At 42.0% G+C, this 26124-nt stretch overlaps 1 protein-coding gene across 6 annotated transcripts in view; it reads left to right on the top strand.

Annotated features, from left to right (window-relative positions):
* Window positions 1-26124, top strand: part of CEP70 (centrosomal protein 70) — a 61457-nt gene that overhangs the window by 33854 nt on the left and 1479 nt on the right. For 5 of the 6 annotated variants that reach the window (XM_070072763.1, XM_070072767.1, XM_070072764.1 and 2 more), the window contains 7 exons: window positions 2581-2655; window positions 10662-10764; window positions 15835-16002; window positions 22118-22264; window positions 22445-22613; window positions 23263-23377; window positions 24720-24799. In XM_070072763.1, the coding sequence (XP_069928864.1) occupies window positions 2581-2655; window positions 10662-10764; window positions 15835-16002; window positions 22118-22264; window positions 22445-22613; window positions 23263-23377; window positions 24720-24799 (857 nt within the window). Of the gene's footprint in view, window positions 1-2580; window positions 2656-10661; window positions 10765-15834; window positions 16003-22117; window positions 22265-22444; window positions 22915-23262; window positions 23378-24719; window positions 24800-26124 lie in introns of all 6 variants that reach the window. The other variant, XR_011388194.1, reaches the window with a different exon arrangement.

Here is a 26124-nt window from a genome sequence, read left to right on the forward strand (position 1 = left end):
TGTGGTATAATTAGCATATTAAACACTTCAAAAATCTTATTTTTTATGGTGAAAACATTTGCAATTTAATCTTAGTGATTTTGAAAGGTACAACGCATTTTTACTGTAAGATTCAGTCCTATACCAACATGCCTCTCATTCTAAAATTATTTTAGGATGTCTTGTTATTTTTTTCTTATTCCTGGGTGGTGGGAATGAAAAGAAAAGTGAACAGTTTGTAATGGCACACAAGAGAAAGGTATCGTAGCTACAAAGAGGTGACATCTCCATGCTGATAAGTCAATGATATAAAATGAATATTGTGAAGATTTCTTGCATTCAACAAACACTTGTTGAATGCCTATTTTAAGTTAGTCTGTCCCAAGGTCTGGGATAAAACAATGACCAAGGCCGGCGCCGTGGTTCACATGGCTAATCCTCTGCCTGCGGCACTGCCACCCCAGGTTCTAGTCCCAGTTGGGGTGCCAGATTCTGTCCCGGTTGCTCCTCTTCCAGTCTAGCTCTCTGCTGTGGCCCAGGAGGGCAGTGGAAGCTGGCCCAAGTGCTTGGGCCCTGCACCCACATGGGAGACCAGGAGGAAGCACCTGGCTCCTGGCTTCAGATCGGTGCAGTGTGCCGGCTATAGCAGCCATTTGTGGGGTGAACCAATGGAAAAGGATGACTTTGCTCTGTCTCTCACTAACTCTGTCAAAAAAAAAAAAAAAAATGACCAAAACAAATTCCTGGTCTCACATTGCTTATACTTTAATGGAGAGGGGCCTGATATCTATAGCATAAACCATTTATATAAAGCTTGAAAATCTGCTATACAATAATACATACATTTGTGGTTATAATGTAGTAAAAATCATGCTTGAAAATAAGGAACAAGGAGTTCAGGACAGTAGTTAGTGATGGTATGTGAAGGACAGGAATGACATTTAATGAGAGATATAGGATATCTTTAAGTGTGGTATGTTTTAAAGATTTAAAACAAATCTGTTAACATTCAAACTTGGTAAACTTAGATTTGTTATAGTATTTGTAATACTATTCTCTATTCTTAGCTGTATATTTCAAGTATTTCACTATAAAAATAATAAAAATAGTAAAAGGATTTTTAAAGATTATTATTTGAAAAGAGTGACAGAGAGGTAGAGACTGAGGGATATGTTACATCTGCTGGTTCACTCCCTAAATGCCCACAACAGCTGGGGCTAGGCCTGGCTGAAGTTAGGAACCAGAGCTCAGTAGTCCACGTAGGTGGCAGGAACCCAAGTGTTTAGGCATCATCCGTTGTCTCCAAGGTGTATTAGCAGAAAGCTGAATAAGAAGTATGGAGAAGCCAGGACTCCGATGTATATTGGGATGTGGGCGTTCCAAGTGGCGACTTAACCCACTGTATCACAGCACCCATGCCAAATAAAAGGTTTTGAATAAGGAATTGCACAGAAATCCAATGGCCAGTAAATACCTTATTAGCAATCATGATGTGTTTTCAGCAATATTTTTTTAAAAGATTTATGTTTTATTTGAAAGGCAGAGTGAGGGGGAGATCTTCCATCTGCTGATTCACTCCCCAAATGGCTGCAATGACCACGGCTGGGCCAGGCTGAAGCCAGGAGCCTGGAACTCCATCCAGGTCTCCCACGTGGGTGCAGGGGCCCAAGCGCCTGAGCCATCTTCTGCTGCTTTCCCAGGCCATTAGCAGGGAGCTGGACTGTAAGTGAAACAGCTGAGACTTAAACCAGTGCCCATATGGGATGCTGGTATTTAAGTGGCTGCTGAATCCATTGTTTCACAACACTGGCCCCTTTTCAAATTTTTAACAAAAAATTTATTTTTGAAGTTACAGAGAGGGAGAGACAGATTTTCCATCCACTGGTCCACTTCCCAAGTGGCCACAATGTCCTGGGCTGGGCCAGGCCAAAGCCAGGAGCTTGATCCAGGTCTCCCACATTGGTGCAGGGGCCCAAGTACTTGGGCCACCTGCCGCTGCTTTCCTGGGTGCATTAGCAGGGAACTGGATGGGAATGGAGCAGCTGGGACTCAAATTGGCACCCATATGGGATGCCAGCCTTGTAGGCAGTGGCAGTTATACCACAACACCAGCTCCACCCTCATTTTTTTTAAAGACTTATCCTTTTTCAGAATTTTTTTTTTTTTTTTTTTTTTTTTTTTTTTTTGATGGGCAGAGTGGACAGTGAGAGAGACAGAGAAAGGTCTTCCTTTTCCGTTGGTTCACCCCCCAATGGCCGCTGCAGCCGGCGCACCACACTGATCCGAAGCCAGGAGCCAGGTGCTTCTCCTGGTCTCCCATGGGGTACAGGGCCCAAGCACTTGGGCCATCCTGCACTGCCTTCTCAGGCCACAGCAGAGACCTGGACTGGAAGAGAAGCAACCGGGACAGAATCTGGCACCCTGAACGGGACTAGAACCCAGTGTGCCGGTGCCCTAGGCGGAGGATTAGCCAAGTGAGCCGTGGCGCCGGCCCTTTTTCAGAATTTTAAGCTTATTTATGACAAGTAACAGGGTATCCTCTTACTTTTATAATTTTATTCAATAAATTTAATACCTTTCAACATGACTTGTTTTTTACAGGCCCACACAGCAAGAATTACAACTATATAAACAACAAGTGAAGAAACTGGAAAAAGCCCTTAAGAAAAACATCAAGTAATTATATTTTACCAATTGTTAGGATGTTGCATTTTGTTATTTTTTTTTATGTGTCAGCTTATCTCATGCCACATTATTGTGGCCTTGGTTTAGAATTACCAGGATGAGGGGGAACAAGACCTTGAAAAGAGGTTGTTTTGGGTTCCATAGGTTAAAAGCAATTTCCAGTGTTGGATTTGGCTTTATAGTGACTTAAGTGGCAACAAGAATGGGGTAACTGCCTAATGTAATGAAGAGCAAAGATTTTGTTTGCTTTTTTAAAAAGATAATATTTTATTAATTTGAAAGGCAAAGTGGTGGTGGTGGTGGGGGTGTTTTCCATCCACTGTTTCATTCCCCAAATGGCTGGAGCCAGGAGCCTCTTCCAGGTCTCCATTTGCGTGCAGGGATGCAAGCACTTGGGCAATCTTTAGCTGCCTTCCAGGGCACATTAGCAGGAAGCCAGATTTGAAGTGAAACAGCCGGTACTTGAACTGACACCCATATGGGATGGTGATGTCACAGGCAGTGGCTCTACCTGCTACGCCACAGCACCAGCCCCAAAGACAGATTTTAAATAGAAAATTGTCTTTGGAAGTAATGGGAAAATTGTAAGAGACTCAATGAAATTAGATGTGACAAGCCATAGATTTTTGATTTTAGTATTTTAGGAGTTTTTTGCTTTTGGTAGTTATGATATGAAAACTATAAAATGAGCCTCATTACACTTAAAAAGTAAAAGTACCGGATGCAATGCAGTGAGCCATTCATGTCTACCACTTGTACTGTTCCTGGCCTTGAAAAGCAAGTGCTCAGAGATGTTTCAAAAAGTCGGTCTCAAACAGTGATGGTATTTTTTACAATTATCTTTGGGTACTCTCTGATTCAAGGGAATGGGATTTGATAAAGTAGTTTGGGGAGCATTGGGATGAAAGATTTTAAGAATTGGCCGGCACCACGGCTCACTTGGCTAATCCTTCACCTGCGGTGCCAGCACCCCGGGTTCTGGTCCCAGTTGGGGTGCCGGATTCTGTCCCGGTTGCTCCTCTTCCAGTCCAGCTCTCTGCTGTGGCCTGGGAAGCCAGTGGAGGATGGCACAGGTGCTTGGGCCCCTACACCTGCATGGGAGACCAAGAGGAGGCACCTGGCTCCTGGCTTCGGATCGGCGCAGCACAACTGGCCATAGCGGCCATTTCGGGAGTGAACCAACGGAAGGAGGACCTTTCTCTCTGTGTGTCTCTCTCTCACTGTCTAACTCTGCCTGTCAAAAAAAAAGTTATAAAATTTTGAACTATGAATTAATGTGTTCTAAGTCAGTTGTATTAACATATGTTGATTCCATTTTCGTTGACAACTTTTCCCCTTCCTATTCCAATACTAATTAGGGTGAAAGGCAAGTATTATAGGTATCTAGGGATTACAGATTGCATTAAGTGAAGATGAAGGAAAACTAAGAAGTGGAGAGTTTAGAAAGGATTCATTCATTCGTTGACTGATAATTCCCTTTCTACTACTCTTTGATATTTTGGTTACCTATAGTAATTCCTACTATCTGGTATTCTAGGCAGTAGAGTTTCAGTGGTAAAACCAAATATAAAAGGTCCCTCCTCTCATAGAGATAATGTGAAGGAAGAATATTGAAAAAAATAAATGACATTTTCGAGCCGGCGCCGTGGCTCAATAGGCTATTCCTCCACCTTGCGGCGCCGGCACACCGGGTTCTAGTCCCGGTCGGGGCACCGGATTCTGTCCCGGTTGCCCCTCTTCCAGGCCAGCTCTCTGCTATGGCCAGGGAGTGCAGTGGAGGATGGCCCAGGTGCTTGGGCCCTGCACCCCATGGGAGACCAGGAAAAGCACCTGGATCCTGGCTCCTGCCATCGGATCAGCGCGGTGCGCCGGCTGCAGCGGCGGCCATTGGAGGGTGAACCAACGGCAAAGGAAGACCTTTCTCTCTCTGTCTCTCTCTCACTGTCCACTCTGCCTGTCAAAAATAAAAAAAAATAAAAAAAAAAAATGACATTTTCAATATAAATATTGTACATAAAATAGTGGGAGAATATCATATGAGTTTGGTTGAGGTAGTGGTAACACAAAGGTGGCAGTGTTGGAGGTTTTAGAATTGGGGTAGGTTGGAGTTTGTAAATCAGATAGGACTTTGTGATGGATTGGACATAGAGAGTTAAGGGGAGGCCGGCACCGTGGCTCACTAAGCTAATCCTCCACCTGCGGCGCCAGCACACCAGGTTCTAGTCCTGGTTGGGGCCCCGGGTCTGTCCCGGTTTCTCCTCTTCCAGCCAGCTCTCTGCTGTGGCCTGGGAAGGCAGTGGAGGATGGTCCAGGTCCTTGGGCCCTGCACCCACATGGAAGACCAGGAGGAAGCACCTGGCTCCTGGCTTCGGATTGGTGCAGCGCACCGGCCATGGCGGCCATTTGGGGGGTGAACCAACAGAAGGAAGATCTTTCTCTCTGTGTGTCTCTCTCTCACTGTCTAACTCTGCCTGTCAAAAAAAAAAAAAAGTTAAGGGGAAAGAAGAATCAAGCATCTTCTGAGTTTAGACCTAGATAATTAAGTAGTTGTTGGTGCCATTAACTGAGATGAAACTGGGAGAGAAGCACCTGAGAGGAGGAGGATGTGGGTAGATAAAAAGTCAGGTGAGAATGAAATACAATGACTCCAGAGCAAGTATGTTAAAGATACAAACATATACATGTATGTACTTAACACACTCATAAAGATACATGGCCAGCCCTCATTAGTCAGATTGTTTATTTGTGAATTTTCCTACCTGCTAAAATTTATTACTGATCCTGGAATCAATACTCATGTCTATTTAACGGACATACTCAAAAATTGGAGTCACCCAACACATTCTCAACTGTTGAACAATATTATTTACACTTTGCTCCCTTATTTGTGCTCTTGTACTGTAAACAAATATCTCTTCCATAATCTCCAGGGCTATTTGTTTTGCATTTTTATGCTTTTTGTCAGTAACTTCTCTGAAATGATCCTCAGGTATAATCCTGGGACGCTGTCTAGTGTTCCTGCATGCACAAAGACTGCCATGTACCTTATGGGGAAAAATGTGTTAGATAGCCTTGTTCAGGTGTGAGTTAGAGTGCTGCAGGCCATGAGCTCAGTGTTAATGAATCAGCAGTGTATTTTAAAACACATACCCAGAGTAAGGTTATATGTTGATCAGTTAAGGAAAATTTGGCTTAGAGGCTTGCAGGAAGCTGACCCTGAATTTCACTGTTCACTAGTTCACCGTACATGGAGACTAAAAACCTAGTTGCCATGTGTAGTGAGAATGGACTAGGTATTTGTTCTTTTAGACTGTGGTCTTTAGGGTGACTTATCATTGTTATTACTTCTTGAAGATTTATTTATTTCAAAGTCACCTACAGAGAGGGAGGGAGACAGGCAGAGCGTGGTAGGGGCGGGGGAGTCTTCCATCCGCTGGTTCATTCCAAGTGGCTGCAACCACCAGGGTTGAGCCAGGCTGAAACCAGGAGCCAGTGTTCCATTTTCCCTGTCGAATGATACTAGATGAGGGCCAGCTGCTGACATGCACCCAGAAAGGCTGGGTACAACCATCTCACGGCCTAAGGGCCCTATACAAAAGCCTCCTGTTTTATAGGAGGAAGGAGTGGGAAAGTACTGTCAGAGTAGAGAAAATTATTTTAGTTCCCCCACCAATAAATAAGGAAATCTTGGCCAGAGACCCTTGAAAAATGCCTCCACTCCCCTTTCCCCTACCACCTTGTAAGGGGGCCCTGAATATACATTACTGAGCAAGGAACACAAAACGTGAGCAAGGCCAGTCTTGTGGGGGTTTAGTCCCTGACAAAACTCCTAGAGATTGCAATGCTTAGGCTGTGCACCATGTTCAGTGTGGGAAGGGCAACTTTCCCTCATGAGGCCTACCAGGCCAAGCCCTTCTGTTTGCCTATGGCTGAGTCTGAAAGATAGTACGCAGCGTTTGGAGCTGCAGCGGAACACCTCACCTAGAGCAGCAGTTGCCTTCAGGGTTTGCAAGTGATGCTAGGTTGAAATAAACTACCTTTTTCATTACTAACCATCTTAAAAATCCTAGGAATGTATGGAAAAGGTCTCAATAATATAACTTTGAGAGGTTCACACTTACACACCTTTGTTTTGCTTCAGTATATCTAATATAGCATAATGTTTATTTATTGAGAGAGAGACAGAGCTTCCATTTGCTGGTTCATACCCCAAATGCCCACAACAGCTAGGGCAGGGCCAGGCAGGAGCTGGGCACTCAATCTGTCTCTTACATGGGTGGCAGGGACCCAACTATTAGAGCCTTCACCAACTACCTCCCAGGGCCTGCATCAGCAGGAAACTGGAACTTGAACCCAGGTGTTCCAACCAGCATATTTAACAAGTAGACCAAACTCTAACCCCATAATTAAAAAAAAAAAAAAGTATTCCACTTTTCATTTTGATCCTCATCTCTACCATGGATCTCTCTCCACTAGATAGCCCCATATGAGATCATGGAAAGACGTCAACAGCATGCAGTTAAAAGCTGTAAAGTGTCCGTACATGGAGACTTCTCTTATGGAGGTGGCTATACAGAACAGGAGGTAACACAGCCTCCTTTAAATTGGAGGTACAGTGTTTTGGTTTTCAGAATCCTCAGAAACACAACTGCTGCTGCTGGCTATATGGAGTGATTCTCTGCTAAGCATGCAAGGTGCCCCTTAGCCACTCTTAGGGGATTTTTATGCACTTCAGTCATGTGCACCTGCTTCATAGACTGTAAAACAACTCTGGCATATTTCTTGAGTGTGTCCTGGTCTGCTACAACACAGATTTCTAAAATACTGAAGCCATATGCAAATGAAACCGAGGGAGTGGTTAGCGATACAACAAAGTTGCATTGTCTGTTTTTTCTCTTAGACACTAGACACTGGAATAGCAGTAGAAGTGTTAGTCTTCAGGAACAGGAAAAGGTTTGCTGTAGACAAATGGCTTTTCGGCTCTGCTTTCAGAAAATTTAAAATGAGTAGCTGGACCCTAGGCCTCCTCCCTGACTCTAGCCTGTAGGCAAGTTATACTTCCTCTCTTGCCGATTTTAACCTCAGCTTCTCTTGGTCCAGGGCTCCACTTCAGGCTTTGTTGTCTGGGCATCCTCAAGCCGACATTTTGTTCTCTGTGCATTTGTAATATCCCCCGAGGAAAGCTCCCGCATGCTTGCTCTATCTCACTCACCTCCTAAGGTACCAATTATCATTTTTGTTAGTTCTGTGGTTCCAAAGTTACATCAGCTTTAAGTAGTTTGGTTTCTAACACTGCTTTTCTCTTGAGCCCTGTTATTTTCACTCATGATTTTGTAAAATACGGAGTTTTTCAAGAGTATTGTGTTGTGGCACATGTTTACTCTGGTGAACCAAAGGTCAGTTTGCCTTGAGTCCCCAGTTCTTACTAACCCTTCTGTGAATTTAAAAAAACAATGGGATTAAATTAATACAATTGATCTTGAACTATGGGGATTCACTTAAGCAGCTTTTGTTTTAGGGAGATTTGCAACAGTTTGAAAACATGCAGATGAACCTCATAACCTAGAAATATTAAACATTAGTAAAGTTAAATATGTCATGAATCCATAACATACATAGGTAATATTCTATCATCTTCTACCATGAAATATATACACATCTATTATATAAAATTAAAATTTATCAAAACTTACACATGAACAGAAGACCACACAAATTGTCTTTCACCATTGACAGTCTGAAGAAATGCAGGCATAAAAACAAATCATAATTCACAAAATTACTGTACTTCATGCTGTACTACCATAATTCCCTAGCCACCTCCCATTGCTGCTGCAGTGAACTCTGGCATTGCAAGTACAGGCTTGTGACCTAACCATCTGCACGTGAGCAGGTCATCTCAGTAAATGACACACTGTAGTAAAGAGGGATCTCTGGTGGTTCTTTCTTGCATATTTTCACTGTAAAATAATACATCTACAAATATGTGTTAATTGGCTTTATGTTATTGGTGAGCCTTCTGGTCAGCAGTAGGCTATCGGTAAAGTTTTGGGGAGTCAAAAGTATATGCTGACTTTCAGCTGTGTGGGGATCAGGGCCCCTAACCAATGCATTGTTGAACAGTTCAAGTACAAGTAAAGTGCTTAGAGTTCCTGCATAGAGAAATCTCTCAGATATTAGTTATCACCATCCAATTTCCAATAAATTTTACTTATTCAGGATATCTATTCATCTGGTTATGAGAATCAGATTTCATTTTCCAGAGACTGTAATCATTTATCCAATTATAGAACTAGGTTAATGCACAGGCAGCCAAAATGGTTTGTATCCATAGTATAGTATTAACCAGATTAACAGACAATTCATTGATAAATTGAATGGTTTCATCTGAGTAAAAAGTTAACTGATGTTTAAGTTCAAATAAATCTGTTTACTTGTACTCCCTCATGGAGACCAATATTAGCTTTTCTATGGCCTTATATATTCTAGATTATGAGAGTACTTCAAAAAGTTCATGGAGAAATCGAATTAAAAGATAAGTTTATTTTAGTGCAAAACTTCTTGAAATCCCATGTTTTCATAATATTTTCCATAAACTTTTTGAAAACCCCTCTTACATTCATGGCACTGCCTTTTGACAGAACTGCAAAGTATGTGAGTGAGGTAAATTGCTGGGAAGTCAAGAGTAAATGAATTGTGAGATCTTGGCACCTACTAGAGGAAGGAGGTTGTTTACTTAGAGCTAATTCTGCTTGATTTGGGACATATTCACCAGGGAGCAGAGAATAGCAACTGAGTGAAAATCAAAGGAAATGCATGTCACTGGAAGAAGTAATTATATGTCATGATCACAGAAGTCAGGGGGACTCCAGGTTCCCACCAGTGTAGACCCTGGGAAGCAACAGTGCTGGCTCAATTAATTGGCTTTCTTCCACGCACATGGGAGACCTGGATTGTGCTCCTAGCTGCCAGCCTTTACAGGTATTTGGGGAATGGACTAGCACATTGAAGTTCTTTGTCTATAGTTCTATATCTCTGCCACTCAAAACACACACACACACACATTGGGTTAGGACTAACAGCTTGGATGCTAGCCCAAGGAGATTACATTTAGTTCACAAAGCAGTGGGAAGCCATTGGTTATTCTTCAGCAGGCAAGCAACATGACAGACATTTGCCATTTTATTTTGCTAACAGCTCATCAGAGCTCTTTAATGAATTGTGGAATCAGTTGAATGGGTTGGAGTCCCAGCAAGAAGTGGATGGCATACTCAAATTGAAAAGGGTTAATCTGAAACAGGTTTGATATAAATCTGTTTTCAAAGATATGGAAGAGGGAGGAAAGGGAATTGTTTACCAAGCCTGTTTTTACAGAATTGGAAAAGGGCAAGGCTCGCTATTAGGTGGATATACTTACACTCATACATAGTTATGTTTCAGGGCAAAGAGATTCCTTTCTTTAGAGTTCTAGCAGTGCTTGAGACAGCAGTCTCTTGGAACTCCAGGACCTCTTTGACTGTCCAGGTGTCACTGTTGTCTATTCTTTCGCACAGGTGGGAGTACGAAGAGAGACCAGACCATCTAATGATTCTGCCCCAGTGCCCAGACCAGTTGCCTTACCCATGCTTCTTGCTCCCTGCACATATGGCCTCTCAGCTTGGAGCGCCTCAGAGTGCAAGTTGCTTCCATCCTTCACTCATTCTTCCCTATGCTGGTTCCTGTGGGTGTTGGGGAGGGAGGTTAGAGCTTTCTTCAGTTTTTTCCTTCTGTTTTCAGGGATTCCTTCTAATCCGTAGTCTATTTTGAGGATCGTCTTATTTTACAGTAACAATATGACTCAGAAAATTTTAAAGCTGTGTGATGGCTGTGTACATGGGTGCACACTTATAAGTAACATGATGTGAGACTATTAGGAGGGTAGCTAGATCATCGACTTGCCTTGTCAGTTTACTGTAATACCTGTGGAAACATTTTGTATTGATTTTTCTCCTCTTTAGGTTACAGGAGCTTATCCATCCTAAAAAGACTGAAGATACAGAGAAGGATGATCCCAGCAAAGATAACCGGCAAAAGGCCCTGATTGACCAAAGATACTTTCAGGTATTGACAGTGAATGAGCCCTGGCTTCAGTTGCAGAATAGTAAGTGATAGGTTGGTAAGAAATCCTGGTACAATTCCACCCCCAAAATCTATGGATGCTCAAATCCTTTATATAAAATGGTGCTCATGTTTGCATATAACCTACATGTGTACTCCTTTACACTTGAAATAATCTCTAATTACTTATATCTAACACAAGTAGTACTATGTAAATAGTTACCCATGTTTAGTTTATAATGACAAGAAAAAATTCTGTATGTGTTCAGTATCAAAGTAAGTTTTCTTATAGAATTAAAATTATTTGAGAGGCAGAGAGGAGATACGGGTGAGGAGAGAGTACATGGGTGTACTGCCGTTTGCTAGTCTATTCCCCAAATGCCCTTTACCAGGTCTGGGACTGGTTCAAAGCTGAGAGCCAAGAATTCAGCCAGATCTGCAGTGCGGGTGGGAGGAACCCAGTTATTTGAGCCATACCACTGCCTCCCAGGGTCTGCACTGGCAGCAAACTTTTACCTTATGACTCTTCTGTCTCATGTTTGATGTTGTACTTCTTCAGATAAGAAGTAGGGCAAGGGGTTGTAATCCGTTCTCTTTACCTTTGCTGTTAGTCCTCTGCTACGTTTGATTTCTCCAGGATTGGTGGTAAAGGGTAGGTAATAGGTGAGAACAGAGAGAGGGTAGAATTTTTTTGTTTTAAACTGTTGCTGGTATAATTTAGCAATGGTATCCCTTGGCAAACTGAATCTGCCTCTTGTTTCTCCCTTCACGGAATGCTTGTAAGTGTGTATTATATGTGTGTGTTTAGTTATTCCCTTTTCACCCACTAGGAACCTTGGTATTGTACCATACATTTTATAGGTAATACACTGTCCAGCTGACTCTTTTAAAGATACATTTATTTTTATCTTTTTAAAGTTATGAGAATATGGTCTTGTCTCAGATACCTTATTTTTTTAAAAAAAGATTTATTTATTTATTTGAAAGTCAGAGTTACACAGAGAGAGGAGAAGCAGAGAGAGAGAGAGGTCTTCCATCTGTTGGTTCACTCTCCAGTGAGCCACAATGGCTGGAGCTGCAGCGATCCAGAGCCAGGAGCCAGGAGTTTCTTCCAGATCTCCTACATGGTGCGGGAGCCCAAGGACTTGGGTCATCTTCTGCTTTTCCAGGCCATAACAGAGAGCTGGATTGGAAGTGGAACAGCTGGGACTTGAACTGGTGCTCATATGGGATGCCGGCACTGCAGGCAGTGGGTTTACCTGCTGCACTATAGTGCCGGCCCAAGATATATTTATTTTTCGAAAGAGTTACACAGAGACTGATGGATATTCTATCCGCTGGTTCTCTCGTCAGATGGCTGCAACATCTAGGGCTGGGCCAGGCTGAAGCCAGGAGCCAGGAGCTTCTTCCAGGTCTCTTATGTGGACGGCAGGGGCCCAAATACTTGGGCCATCTTCCACTGGTTTCCCAAGCCATTAGCAGGGAGCTGGATGGGAAGTGGAGCAGCTGGGACACAAACCAGCACCCATATGGGATGCCAGCATCTCCGCTTTGCCTGCTATGCCACAATGAAGGCCCCTGCAGCTGACTTCATGTGACTCCCCCTCAGGTCCTCAAGTCACAGGCAGTTATTTCTCATGAGCACTAATGTGACTCTTCCAAAAGTGTCCAGTTGGCCGCAGAGTAAATTCTTACCCTACCACAATATACAGGGGCAGGCTCCTCTTCTTCCTTGCTCTAGTCCATCTTTATGTTTATGTATTTGTCAGTTCCTTTTTGCTATGTAACAAACACATCCTAAAATTTAAAATTTAAAATTTTAAATTTTAAATAACCTTTTAATACTTTTGTGCTTGGACAACTATGTAGTTTTGTTAATTGACTGGGCTTCCTCATGTGTCTGCTATGAAATACAATTCAGTTAAGTGCCTACTTCCGGAAGTTTGGTGGCTATGGGCTCGGTGATGACGGAGCCATGTGTCCACCATCATCTACCGTTCCTGCCTGGTCTTGGCCACATGGCAACAGGAGTGCACTGATGAAGAGGGGAAGTGATCAAGGCTTCTTGAGACCTGGTCTCTGAACTGGCATAACATTCCTTCTGATGTATTCTATGAGCCAAAGGAAGAACAAAGACCAGCCCAGATTCAAGGGGTAGAAAATAGACTCCAGGGGTCAGTGTTGTGGCACAGTGGGTTAAGCTGTTAAGTTGCAGTCCCATATGAGTGCTAGTTCAAGTACCAACTGCTCTGCTTCCAATCCAGCTCCCTGCCAGTCCTCCTGGGAAGGCAGCAGAATATGGCCCAAGTACTTAGGCCCCTTCTGCCCACGTGGGAGACCCAGATGGAGTTTTGGATCCACTTTGGCTTGGATCAGCCCCAACTGTTGAGGCCATTTTAGGAGTGAACTAGCAGATGGAAAATTCCTTTCTCTCTAACCCTGACTTTCAAGTAAATAAATACATCTTTTGAAAAGTAGATTTCACTTAAAAAAAAAGACTGATTTGGAAGATTTACAGAAGAAAGAGGTAGACAGAGATTGATCTTCCATCCACTGGTTCACTCCCTAGATGGCTGCAGTAGCCAGGGCTGGGCCAAGCCCAAGCCAGGAGCTTCATATGGGTCTCTCACATGAGTGGCAGGTGCCCCAATGTTTGGACCATCTTCCATTGCTTTCCCAGGCACATTAGCAGGGAGCTGGATCAGAAGTGGAGCAGCCTTGATGCTAACCAGCACCCATGTGGGATGTTGGTGTCATAAGTGGTGGCTTTACCCACTATGCCACAGTGCTGGCCTGTGACTCCACTTATTGATGGGAGAATCTTCAGTGTCACACAGCAAAGCATAAGAGTGTAAAGAAGAGGGCCAGTGCCGTGGCTCACTTGGTTAATCCTCCGCCCGTGGCACCAGCATCCCATATGGGCACCAGGTTCTAGTCCTGGTTGCTCCTCTTCCAGTCCAGCTCTCTGCTGTGGCCCAGGAGTGCAATAGAGGATGGCCCAAGTCCTTGGGCCCCTGCACCTACATGGGAGACCAGGAGGAAGCACCTGGCTCCTGGCTTCAGATCAGCACAGCGCCAGCCGTGGCGGCCATTTTGGGGGTGAACCAATGGAAGGAAGACCTTTCTCTCTGTCTCTCTCACTATCTAACTCTACCTGTCAAAAGGGTGTAAAGAAGAATTTTTATGAACAGTTCTCTATGAAGTATGTATGCGTAGTGCTAAATACACACAGCATTCCACTTTGTCACTACTCATGTTGTGGAGATTGTTCACTGGTTCCCTGAAGCTCCATGAACTCTCTCAGAAGTTGCCCTGCTGCTTTCCTTACCTTTGTTGGGGTAAGGGGGAGAAGCAGAACTGTTTTCAGTTCAGTGAAGTGAGCTGGAATTGTGCTACTGCATATGACACTGGCATCCTATATCAGAGCACCAGTTGGAATGCTGGCTGCCTCACTTCTGATCCAGCTCCCTATAATGCACCTAGGAAAGCAGCAGAAGATGGCCCAAGTACATGGACCCTTCTACCCATGTGGGAGACCTGGATGGCTTTGGCTCGGCCTAGATCCATCTGTTTTACTGCCATCTAGGGAATGAATCAGTGGATGGAAGATCTCTGTCTCCCTTTCTCTCTGCCTTTCAAATAACAGCAACAACAATAATATTTAACAGCATTAAAAATTTAGTGAAATGCAATGAATGGTTTTTTCCCACTAAATCATACTTAAAGATGAGTTCAAATAAAGTAGAAGTAAAATATTGAAATGTACTCTCCTAAAAAATGAAAACTCCTTATAAATAAATGTCAAAAGTTAAGTTCTCAGAAGACCTCTTCGTTATAGCTCTCTGAGGAGAGGAAGGAACAACAGCATTTTCTGCCTGCTAGTTCTGTACATTCTTGAAAAGTCACTCTTCTTGCTGAGTCCTTTCTCATGAATCTTGAACGTTTTCTTGGATTGACTGATCACAGTCACCTCTTATCAAGACCTGCATGCTGTCTCCAGAACTTTTCTTCAGAATGTGTAGGAATTCAGGGACCAGTGTTGTAGCCACCGCCTGCAATGCAGACATCCCATTGGGTGACAGTTCGTGTCCCAGGTGCTCCATTTCTAATCCAACTCCCTGCTGATGACCTGGGAAAAACAGTGGAAGATGGCCCAAGTACTTGAGCCACTGCCACCTACATGGGTGACCTGGATGAAGCTCCTGGCTTCAGCCTGGCCCAGCCCTTGCTGTTGCAGCCGTCTTGGGGAGTGAATCAGTGGATAGAAGATCGCTATTTTTTCCTTTCTCTCTGTAACTCTGACTTTCAAATAAATAGTAAATAATTAAAAATAATGTATGGGAATTCATTGTCCTCATTTTGAACTTCAACTGCGAAGCTGAGAGAACTGGAAAAGCTCGTGTCATCCTTTTTATGAGGAGACAGGTAAAGTGAGGAGAACAGGGAAATGTGGAGACTGTGGCTAAGGATGTGTGGTTGTTTGTACTCTGTGGAATAGGTCATTCATCACTATTTTCAATTCTAATTCACTCTAAAATTCCTTTTTGTTCTGCGGCAGGCCTTGTGGGACAGCAGGGTGAGCTGCTGCTTAGAACGTCTGCATCCTGAATTAGTGTGCCGGTTCCTGTCCTGGATGCTCTTGATTCTAATGCAGCTCCCTGTTAGTATGCCAGTGAAGGCAGCAGATGGTGGTCCAAGTACTTGGGCTCATGCCACCCACGTGGGAAACCCATGTAGAATTTTGGGCTCCTGACTTCAGCCTGGCCCAAGCCTGGCTGTTGTGGGCATTTGGAAGGTGAACTAGCAGACGAAAGGATCTTCTTTCTGTCTGTCCTCTCTGTTACCCTGACTTTCAAAGTTTTTGGTTCTCATTAGAATTTATATAAACATAACCATGTTAATGAAGACTACTGTTTTACCATAAGATTACAAGTATCAATCTCTTCACAGATCTTAATAATACCTGAAATGATTAACTTTGAAAATGATGTTTTATTGACACAAATTAGTCCTTTAACTTTGTAGGACTAGCATAAATATTTTGAATGAAAACACCTGTCTTTTCTTTTGAAGGTACTGTGTAGCATCAATTCAATTATTCACAATCCAAGAGCTCCAGTAATAATTTATAAGCAGAGCAAAGGAGGAGCCCAGCATTTTAAAGATCTTGTTCAAGATTGTGGATTTGAGCATCTTGTGCCAATAATAGAAATGTGGGCAGATGAACTAACATCCCTAAAGGTAAGGAGTTGAATATTTTTTTTTTGACAGAGCTAGACAGTGAGAGAGACAGAAAGAAAGGTCTTCCCTCCATTGGTTCACTCCCCAAATGGCCGCCACAGCCGGCACTGCGCCGATCTGAAGCCAGGAGCCAGGTGCCTCCTCCTGGTCTCCCATGTGGGCACAGGGCTCCAAGCACCTGGGCCATCCTCCACTGCCCTCCCGGGCTACAGCAGAGAGCTGGACTGGAAGAGGAGCAACCGGGACCAGAACCCAGTGCCCATATGGGATGCCAGCGCTGCAGACAGAGGATTAACCAAGTGAGCCACGGCGCTGGCCCCTTGAATATTTTTTACATGGTTTGAAAATCTGCTGGACTCAGCCAGTGCCATGGCTCACTAGGCTAAGACTCCGCCTGTGGCACTGGCACCTCGGGTTCTAGTCTGGGTTGGGGCGCCGGATTCTGTCCTGGTTGCTCCCCTTCCAGTCCAGCTCTCTGCTGTGGCTTGGGAGTACAGTGGAGGATGGCCCAGGTCCTTGGGCCCTGCACTCGCATGGGAGACCAGGAGGAAGCACTTGGCTTCTGGCTTCAGATCGGCGCAGCGCACTGGCCGCAATGCACTGGCCATAGCGGTCACTTGTGGGGTGAACCAGCGGAAAAAGGAAGACCTTTCTCTGTCTCTCTCTCTCTCACTGTTTGACTCTGCCTGGCCAAAAAAAAAAAATAAATAAATAAATAAATCTATTGGACTCTATGGACCTTATTAATAGGACATAATTTAGTGTGTTAGTTTTAACCAAAGCTGAAAAAAACAAAATTGGAATCTTACTCCTTCTATATTTTAAGTGCTATCTATTTGATATTGTCATGATTGTATGCTTTATCTCCTGTAAAATTCTATCAAACAAGAAATCTTTTAAATCTGTTGCCCTATTGAAAAATCTGTAGTGGATCCACTTTGAATTTCTAGGTCTTTCCTTTTTCTACCTTCACTTCCCTCCTGTTTATCTCTTCAGTTATAAAAGTCTTTTTCATTTTAATTGGTAATGTTTTCATATTTTACATTTTTTTCTCAGAACTTATCTTTGTTTGCTAGAGCAGATAATAGTTAGCAATCAACCTTACTGTCACCTATTCTATGTCCATGGAAGAATAAAAATTTATTTACTTTACAAAGTTACTATGTATCCTGTGTTACATGACTTCAGTTTTTTTTGTTGGTTTTCTTTTTGGCTAGTTTATAATAAGGTGAATTACAAAAGTCAGTTGTGTTTAGTTTCTGTGCCCTTTAAACTTTAGATTTTTCAACTAATATATACAGTGCTACCTCAGTTAATAAAGTTGTAAAGTGTAAAAGACACAAAAGATAATGTTGAATGTGTGTGCACCTTAAGAATGAGAATTTATCTTACTTGTCTTCTGATCGGTCCCAAGGATCCTCATGATACATGAGTGCTCAATTAATACTTATTAATTAATATATATTAATAGTCTATATTAATACACAACAGACTAGAGGATGATAATGCTAAATTTTGAAAAATTTTAATGAAAGCATATGGCCGGCGCCGTGGCTCACTAGGCTAATCCTCCGCCTTGCGGCGCTGGCACACTGGGTTCTAGTCCCGGTTGGGGCGCTGGATTCTGTCCCGGTTGCCCCTCTTCCAGGCCAGCTCTCTGCTATGGCCCAGGAGTGCAGTGGAGGAGGGCCCAAGTGCTTGGGCCCTGCACCCCATGGGAGACCAGGATAAGCACCTGGCTCCTGCCTTCGGATCAGTGCGGTGCGCCGGCCACAGCGCGCCTGGTGCGGCAGCCATTGGAGGGTGAACCAATGGCAAAGGAAGACCTTTCTCTCTGTCTCTCTCTCTCTCACTGTCCACTCTGCCTGTAAAAAAAGAAAAAACAAAAAACAAAACAAAACAAAAACCTTACCTGTTAAAAATGAATGAAACAATCTTCCCATTCTCCCAATTATTTCTGCTTCCCTTTTTATTTAGGACTCAGATAGAACTACCCAAATGTAAAACAGAGCTGGATTAATATACCTAGTTTATAGGCCTGTGTTGCTCCAGTCTGTATCTCAGAAAAGGGTAAAGTAGTGAGTATGGCATTCTCCCCCCTCCCCCCTGCAATGGATGTGAAAGGGTTCTCCCAGTAGAAAATGAAAGTGCTAACTCCACTTTTCTCCTCTGAAGAGACAGACTAGAAAAAAACCTCAGACCTTCCCAAGAGAAGGGAAAAGACTAGAAGAGCAAAGAGTAAGCTAATAGATATTTATGGATTTTTAATTGATTTTTCAAGGCATTGTGGGAAGTACTAGGAAAAGTGAACACAAGATTCAGACTAATTGAAGAGACAACTATACTGAAATATGAAACAAAATTTAACCATTTATATTATCATTAGAAGAGACGCATGCCATAGACACACATCCCAGCTGAAGAAGTACCAATCGAATGACGCAGATAACTTGTACTCCAGAGTCTGGAGGAGGAAGAGATCATTCTGACTGTGGTCCCCTGGAAAGGCTTTGCGGTGACTTGAGTTCTTGCTGATACACAAGGGGATTTCAAAAGTTTCATGGCAAATGGAGTTAAAAGAGAGTATATGTGCCCTGTGAACTTTTTGTAGTTTTCCAAGTAGAAGGAGGCAAGGAATTAGCTTTCTGGTTAGCATATTCTGAAGACACCCAAGAGAAAATAGTTAGAATTAATTTTTCTGCCATTGAAGTAACACATCAATTTCAGGCAGTGCTTCTAATATTTCTTACATATTCAGTATCCAAATTGAGAAACAACATAAGATTTTTTGAGGCCTTATATGAAAAATTCCTTATAATGTAGGAACTTCTAAATTTGGGATAACCATCATTCCAGATGAATATTTTTTTTCCCAGTTAGATATGGCTTTAAAGGGAAGGATGGGATTGAGGGATGAATGGATAAACAAAATGTGGCATATACATGTAATGGAGTATTATTCAGCCATAAAAAGGAACTTTTTCCAGCATGGGTAAGTATTATGACATTATGTTAACTAAAGGAAACTAGTCATAAAAGAACAAACACTGATTTCTTATGAGAGATACTTAGAGCAGTCAAAATCACAAAAGACAGAAAGTAGAATGGTCATTTCTAGAGAAGGGGAGAATGGGTATTTAATGGGTATAGGGTTTCAGTTTTACAAGATGAAGTTATGGGATGGATAGTGGTGATGGTTACACATTATTAATGTGTTTAGTAACACTGAACTTAAAAATGGATAAAATGGGGATGGGCATCTGGTCAAGTGGTTACATCAGTGGTTAGGATGCCTGTGTCCCATATCAGAGTGCCTGGGTTCCAGTCCCAGCCCTATTCCCAATTCCTGCTTCTTGCTATTGCACACCCTGGGTGGCAACAGATGATGGCTCAAATACTTGGGCCCTTGCCACCTGCTTGAGAGACCTGGACTGAGTTACAGCTTCCCACCTTCCCCTCCCCCTTAGCCTCTCTTCCTCTGCATTTGGGGAGTGGACTGGCAGATGGAATTGCACTCACACTCTCCCTCTCATTCTTCTCCCAGCCTCACAAATAATTAAATATTTTTTAAAAAGATTAATCTGATAATTTTATGTATGTGTATTTTAGCACAATAAAAATATTGAGAGGAAGAGAGCACAAGAGATCAAGTAAGTGAGTAAAGGCTGGAAAAGACAAGGAGCCATTTCCCTGCCTCCTTAGATTTTTTTCTCTCCTACCTTTTTTAAGATTTATTTGATTTGATTTGAAAGGCAAGGTTATAGAGAGATTCCAAGTGCTAGTTCACTCCCTAGATGACTGCAATGGTGAGCCAAGAGCTGCTTCTGCTGCCATCCTCCACTGCTTTTCCAGGCCTTTTGCAGGGAGCTGGGTCAGAAGAGGAGCAGCCAGGACTTGAACTGGGCCCTATGGGATGCCAGCACTATAGGTGGCAGCTTAACCCACTGTGCCACAGTGCCGGCCCATCCCCCCTAGCTTTCTGGCGAGGCTGAGCTACAGATGCTCCAGCTTTCCCATCCCAGTACACTGCTGTATGCTACTGCATTCTTGTTCCCCAGTGCTCTGGAGACCAGCCATGCAAGGTAGGCTCCTCCCTCCCAGCAACGGAGCAGGTCAAGAACCTGGGACATCCTCTTACTGTTTTCAGGGCTTACTTGATGGACTGTGCCCCAGCCATCCTGTCACTGCTAGGGAAACCAGAACATCTTTTCTTAGCCTTGTAATAATACTCTTTCATTCCCTAGGAAAACTGTAAGATTGGCTGTGCTTTTTTACTCTACACCATTTCTTTATAAATGTACCCTGTTGATAGAGCACTAGTTAATAAAAATACTATTTGGTTACTTGCTGACTTTTCAAATTCTAATGGCACTTACTGTTGAAACATTCAACACTGCATTTACTGCGGTGTATTGCTAAAGTAGGCGATTGCCTTCCTACCAAACAAAAGGTTAAAGATATTAATATATGGGGTCTGAGTCTTAATTGGGAAATGTTAAATAGGTAGAAGACAAAAATTAGAAGTAATTTCTTGTACTTCTTTCTGTATTTTAGAGTTCCAGTGACCAATATGGTAGCCACTAGCCACATGTGGCTGTTATTCACTTCAAATGTGGCAAGTTCCAATAGATGTGTGCTATAAGTGTAAAATATACACCAGATTTAGAAGACCTAGTATGGAAAAAAATTTAAACATTGATTATATATTGTAATCTTATTTGGACATACTGGGTTAAATAAGATTTATGGCTAAATTTAATACCACTTGTTTTTACTTTCAGAATGTGGTTACTCAACTTAAAATTACTGTGGCTCACGTCACATTTCTTTTGAACAGCATTGTTTGAAAGGGCCAGACATTGTGCTATGCACATATAGAGTAGATGCTTACTAAGTGTTTGTTGCTTTATCAGTCACAAGTCTAAATTTTCAGTAGCCTTGCCCCTTGACCATAGTTTAAAATAGATTCGGGCCACATGTCTAGGACAAGACAACTAAGCTGTTAAGAAGACTAACGAAAGTTAATTTAGAGATCCTTTGACTTTATAAACTTTCCTGAGGATACATGTTACAACATGGGTGAATCTTGGGCCGGCGCCGCGGCTCAATAGGCTAATCCTCCACCTTGCAGCGCCGGCACACCGGGTTCTAGTCCCGGTCGGGGCGCTGGATTCTGTCCTGGTTGCCCCTCTTCTAGGTCAGCTCTCCTTTGTGGCCAGGGAGTGCAGTGGAGGATGGCCCAAGTACTTGGGCCCTGCACCCCATGGGAGACCAGGAGAAGCACCTGGCTCCTGCCTTTGGATCAGCACGGTGCGCCGGCAGCAGCGCGCCGGCCACAGCAGCTGGAGGGTGAACCAATGGCAAAGGAAGACCTTTCTCTCTGTCTCTCTCTCTCTCACTGTCCACTCTGCCTGTCAAAAAAAAAAAAAACAAAAAAACAAAACAAAACAAAAAAAAACCATGGGTGAATCTTGAAAATGTGCGGGGTGAAAAAGCTAGTTACACAAGGCCGCTTACTGTGTAATTCAATTTATGTGAAATGCCTAAAATGGGCAAATCCACCCTAGAACAGAAATTAGATGAGTGGTTTGCAGGGCCTGGGAGCAGAGGAGAATAGGGAAAGCCTGCGAGTCGTCATGAGGTTTCTTTTGAGGGTGATGAGTATGCTCTGAAATTAGTGATGAAATTTGCTCATTACTGTAGTAATACTAAAAATACTGAATTATATATTCAATAGGTATTAACTTTATGGTATGTGATCATCTCAATAAAGCTATCATAAAAAAATCCAAAACTAAAATATAAGGGTAAACTTATTATTTATGTGTCAGTCATTCAAATATATATTTAAATAACATGTAATAATAATAAGATGTCATTACTTTAGCATACAAATTCAGGAAAATCAATGTATAATATTTTGGCAAAGCTTATATTTACCTGAAGAAACCTAGTTTTAAAAAACACTTGTTCTAAATTGGTAATAGTATGTTTTATAAAACATATAATTGGGCTATATATTTTTTAAGCTGCTTGGATAATTGTGTTTTATTAGTGTTACTGTAGAAATATTTACATAAATCAATAATACCATGTAGTTTCTTCTGTTATAAAGGATTTGTATAAGTCCTTGAAAATACTATCTGCAGAGCTGGTACCTTGGCATAATTTAAGGAAGCAGGATGAAAATGAAGGAATCAGAGTTGGTGATCTGTTATTTATGGTAGATACCATGTTGGAAGAAGTTGAAAATAAGGAAAAGGTAATATTTATTTTTATAAATGTTCAAAATGTAATATACTTTTATCTTAAAATTTTATATGGATATTACATATTCTACTAACATTCTATTTCTCTTTTAAAATAAGTGTTTTTTAATTAAACATTTGGGATTATTTTAAAATGTCTACTGTATTTCTTTCCCACCCTCTCTTTTGGACAGGACAGCAAAGTACCAAACTTTCAAACTTTGCAAGCTATTGTCTCTCACTTCCAAAAATTATTTGATGTACCTTCTTTAAATGGAGTCTATCCCCGAATGAATGAAGTTTACACTAGGCTTGGAGAAATGAGCAATGCTGTGAGAAACCTCCAGGAACTCCTAGAATTAGGTGATGGCCTTTGTCATTTTTGGTCCCCATTTAATAATTATTTCTAATTAACAAAAGCAAGGTAAAAAGAGGACAACTGGAGCATAAAATAATTTATCTTTTTTTTTTTTTTTAACTTGTCAAAGACTAAGATTTGCCATCTACTAGTTCACTTTCCAGATGTCTGTAACAGTTGGTGCTGGGCCAGGCTGAAGCCAGAATCTGGGAACCCAATCTGGGTTTCCCATGTGGGTGACTAGTAGTAGGAAGCTGGAATTGGGAGCGGAGACAGGACTCAAACCCAGGCACTCTGATATGAGATGTAGGTGTCTTGGACAATATCTTCACCACTGTGCTTAATGTCCTTTCCTGAAGCCTAAAATGTTTGGTAGCTGTACTGATTTTGAAAATTCTCTTTTTAAGTATCCTACCTGCTTTATAAAATTTACTTATTATAGAGCAAGCTTCTGTCTGCTGGTTCACTCCCCAAATGCCCACAATGGCCAGTGGCCATCACCACTGCCTCCCATGGGCCACATTAGCAGGAAACAAATCAGGAACTGGAGCTGGAGCCAGGCATTGAACTAACACACTCTGGCATCCCAGCCACCAACTTAACTGCTAGGCCAAGCACTCCTAAATATCCTGTCCTTTTGTTTCTTTTTTGCAGATAGTTCATCATCAATGTGTGTGTTGGTAAGCACAGTTGGAAAACTGTGTAGTCTGATTAATGAGGATGTGAACGAGCAGGTTAAGCAAGTATTAGGACCTGAAGATCTCCAGAGGTATTTGTTTGAACAGTATCATCTGTAGTGCTAGAAGTTGTAAAATTACAGACTTGAAAAGATAACATAAGTTATCTACCTTCTGTTTTTGGAATATCCTCTTTTAAGTAACTTAACAACCTAAAATAAACTCACATCCATAGGAACAGGGAAAATGCCAGGTCATTTCAAAATAACAGATTGTAGGGCCTTTAAGTTTCCATAAGGTGGGTCAGGAGTTCTTCAGCATAAACCTAAAGTTATATATGGAGAAATGCCAAACTTTTTAGCCATTTCATGAGTTCTGGATTATGTCAACAAGCCTTTTTTTTTTTTTTTTTTTTTAATTTATTTATTTGAAAGTCAGAATTAGAGATTTTCCATCATCTGGCTCAGTCCTCAAATGACCACAATAGCCAGAGTGGAGCCCATCTAGGCCAAACTGAAGCCAGGAGCTTCTTCTAGGTCTCCCACATGTGTACAGGTACACAAGCATTGGGCCATCTTCCACTGCTTTCCCAGGCACATTGGCAGGGTGCTAGATTGGAAGTGGAGCAACTGGGACTTGAACTGGTGCCCATATGGGATGCCAGTGCCACAGGTGGTGCCTTCACTGGCCATACCACGGTGCAGGCCCCAACAAGACCTATTTTTAGCATACTGCTGTAGATCACATAATAATCACTAACAGTATTTTACTGTTAAGGAGATAAGTGTTAAGGATTTTTTAAAAGACTAGGCACCACTAACAAAACTTAATGTTTGTTAAAAATACTGAGACACTATGGCTGTACCTACAGCAACTTTCTCCATCCCTTACCCCCAATTTTGTACTATAATATATGGTAAGGAAAGTACACATATATACCAGATACTTCATATATTCTGTAACTTTCCCTGGAATAACCAGTATATAACCTGACACTTGAGTTTGCTGATGTTTGATGCTTTTAAAATCAAAATATATCCCATATTGGCTTTTTTCTCCTTCCCATGGTTTTGTTGATTACTGCTAGTTTTATTAATGTTTAATAGGCTACTGGTTATAAAAACTTATTTTTTTAAAAATGTTTAAAAAATATTTCCTAAGAAGCCTAGAGCTAAATGAAAAGTTTGCCATGTTAGGATTTTTGTTACATAAATTTAACAAGTATCTACACTGATAATATTCCTTTTTTTTTTTTTTAAGAAATGCAGTCTTAGGTGAACAAAGAGGTCAAAAAGGAAGGATTATAGTATTTTGATCATTAATTGGCATAGTATCTTTGTGGTTTGAAAATGTTCTGTTTGCATCCATGTCTGCAACTACATGTAACAACCATAAGTTGAAATCTTGGTGTAAATTGTGTGTTTTTTAAAACAGCATTATCAAGAAGTTAGAAGAACATGAGGAATTTTTCCCAGCATTTCAGGCATTTACCAACGATCTTCTTGAAATCTTAGGTAAGACCTCTGTTGATAATGATTAAATTTTGAGTTTTAAGATGTCAGTGGGTTGAATATAAGTGTTCCTTGGTCACTGGGTTAGTATTTTTGCTTCCAGTGTTTTTTAGAAATTGTCTGAAAATCACCAAATTTTGGAAATAACCTCCTAATTTGTAGTTAAAGTTGGATGGGATTCGTTCACAGAGCAGGGAAACACAGACTCTTTAAGGAGATCGGGACTGCCTTTGTTTTGGGGCCTTCTGAGAAAAATGGCAGTACTCTGGTCATGCCCAGTTGATCCTGGCATTGTCATTGCATAATAAGAAATCTTGGTAGAATTTATGATCTTGGAAGGCATCCAACTCCCTGCTAATACGTGGGAAATCAGCAGGAAATGGTCCAAGTGCTTGAGCCCCTACATCCCCACGGGAGAACAAGAAAAATCTCTTGGCTCCTGGCATTGGTCTGGCCCAGCCCTGGCTGTTCTGGCCATTTGGGGAGTAAAGAAGTGGATGGAAGACCTCTCTCTCTCTCTCTCTCTCTCTCTCTGCTGGTTATATACTGGTTATTCCAGGAAAAATTTCAGAATATATGGAGTATCTGGTATATGTGTACTTTCCTTACCATATATTATAGTACAAAATTGGGGGTAAGGGATGGAGAAAGTTGCTGTAGGTACAGCCATAGTGTCTCAGTATTTTTAACAATGAAAAAGATTAATTTATTTGAAAGGCATTGTTGGAGAGACACACAGATTCTCCATATGTTGGTTGACTCCCCAAACGGCCATAGTGGCCAGGGTTTAGCCAAGCAAAAGCCAGGAGCTTCATTTGTGTCTCCCGTGTGGGTGGCAAGAGCCCAAGTGCTTCGGTCATCCTCTGCTGCTTTCCCAGGCACATAAGCAAAGAGCTGGATGGGAAGTGGAGCAGCCAGGTCCTGGAGCAGCACCTGTATGGGATGCTATAGGTGGCAGTTTAACTCACTACTCCACAATCCCAGCCCCCCTATACAAACAACATTTTTTTGATTGATAGTAATGTAAATAGTAAACACCTGAGAGGAAGAGACGAACTTACGTTTTTGGTCAGATTGAGGTCTTCATTAGTGTAACTGTTTAGCATATTAATAACCATTTTAATAGTTGTACTGGTAACATATTTCAGAATCCTTCTGTGGAAAGTTCCTCTCAGCATGGGTTCATGTAAGATCATTTGCTTCAGAAAGCCAAGCCTCTCTGCTCATGAATTCTGTATTTTGGTCAGAGTTGAAATCATAGAGTTAAATATTATTACACTTAACATTGGGAAGGTTAAATCTGATTGGCAAACATGACTGTTTCTGAC

The sequence above is a fragment of the Oryctolagus cuniculus genome, chromosome 4, assembly GCF_964237555.1.
Source record: "Oryctolagus cuniculus chromosome 4, mOryCun1.1, whole genome shotgun sequence".
In the NCBI taxonomy this organism is placed as follows: Eukaryota; Metazoa; Chordata; class Mammalia; order Lagomorpha; family Leporidae; genus Oryctolagus; species Oryctolagus cuniculus.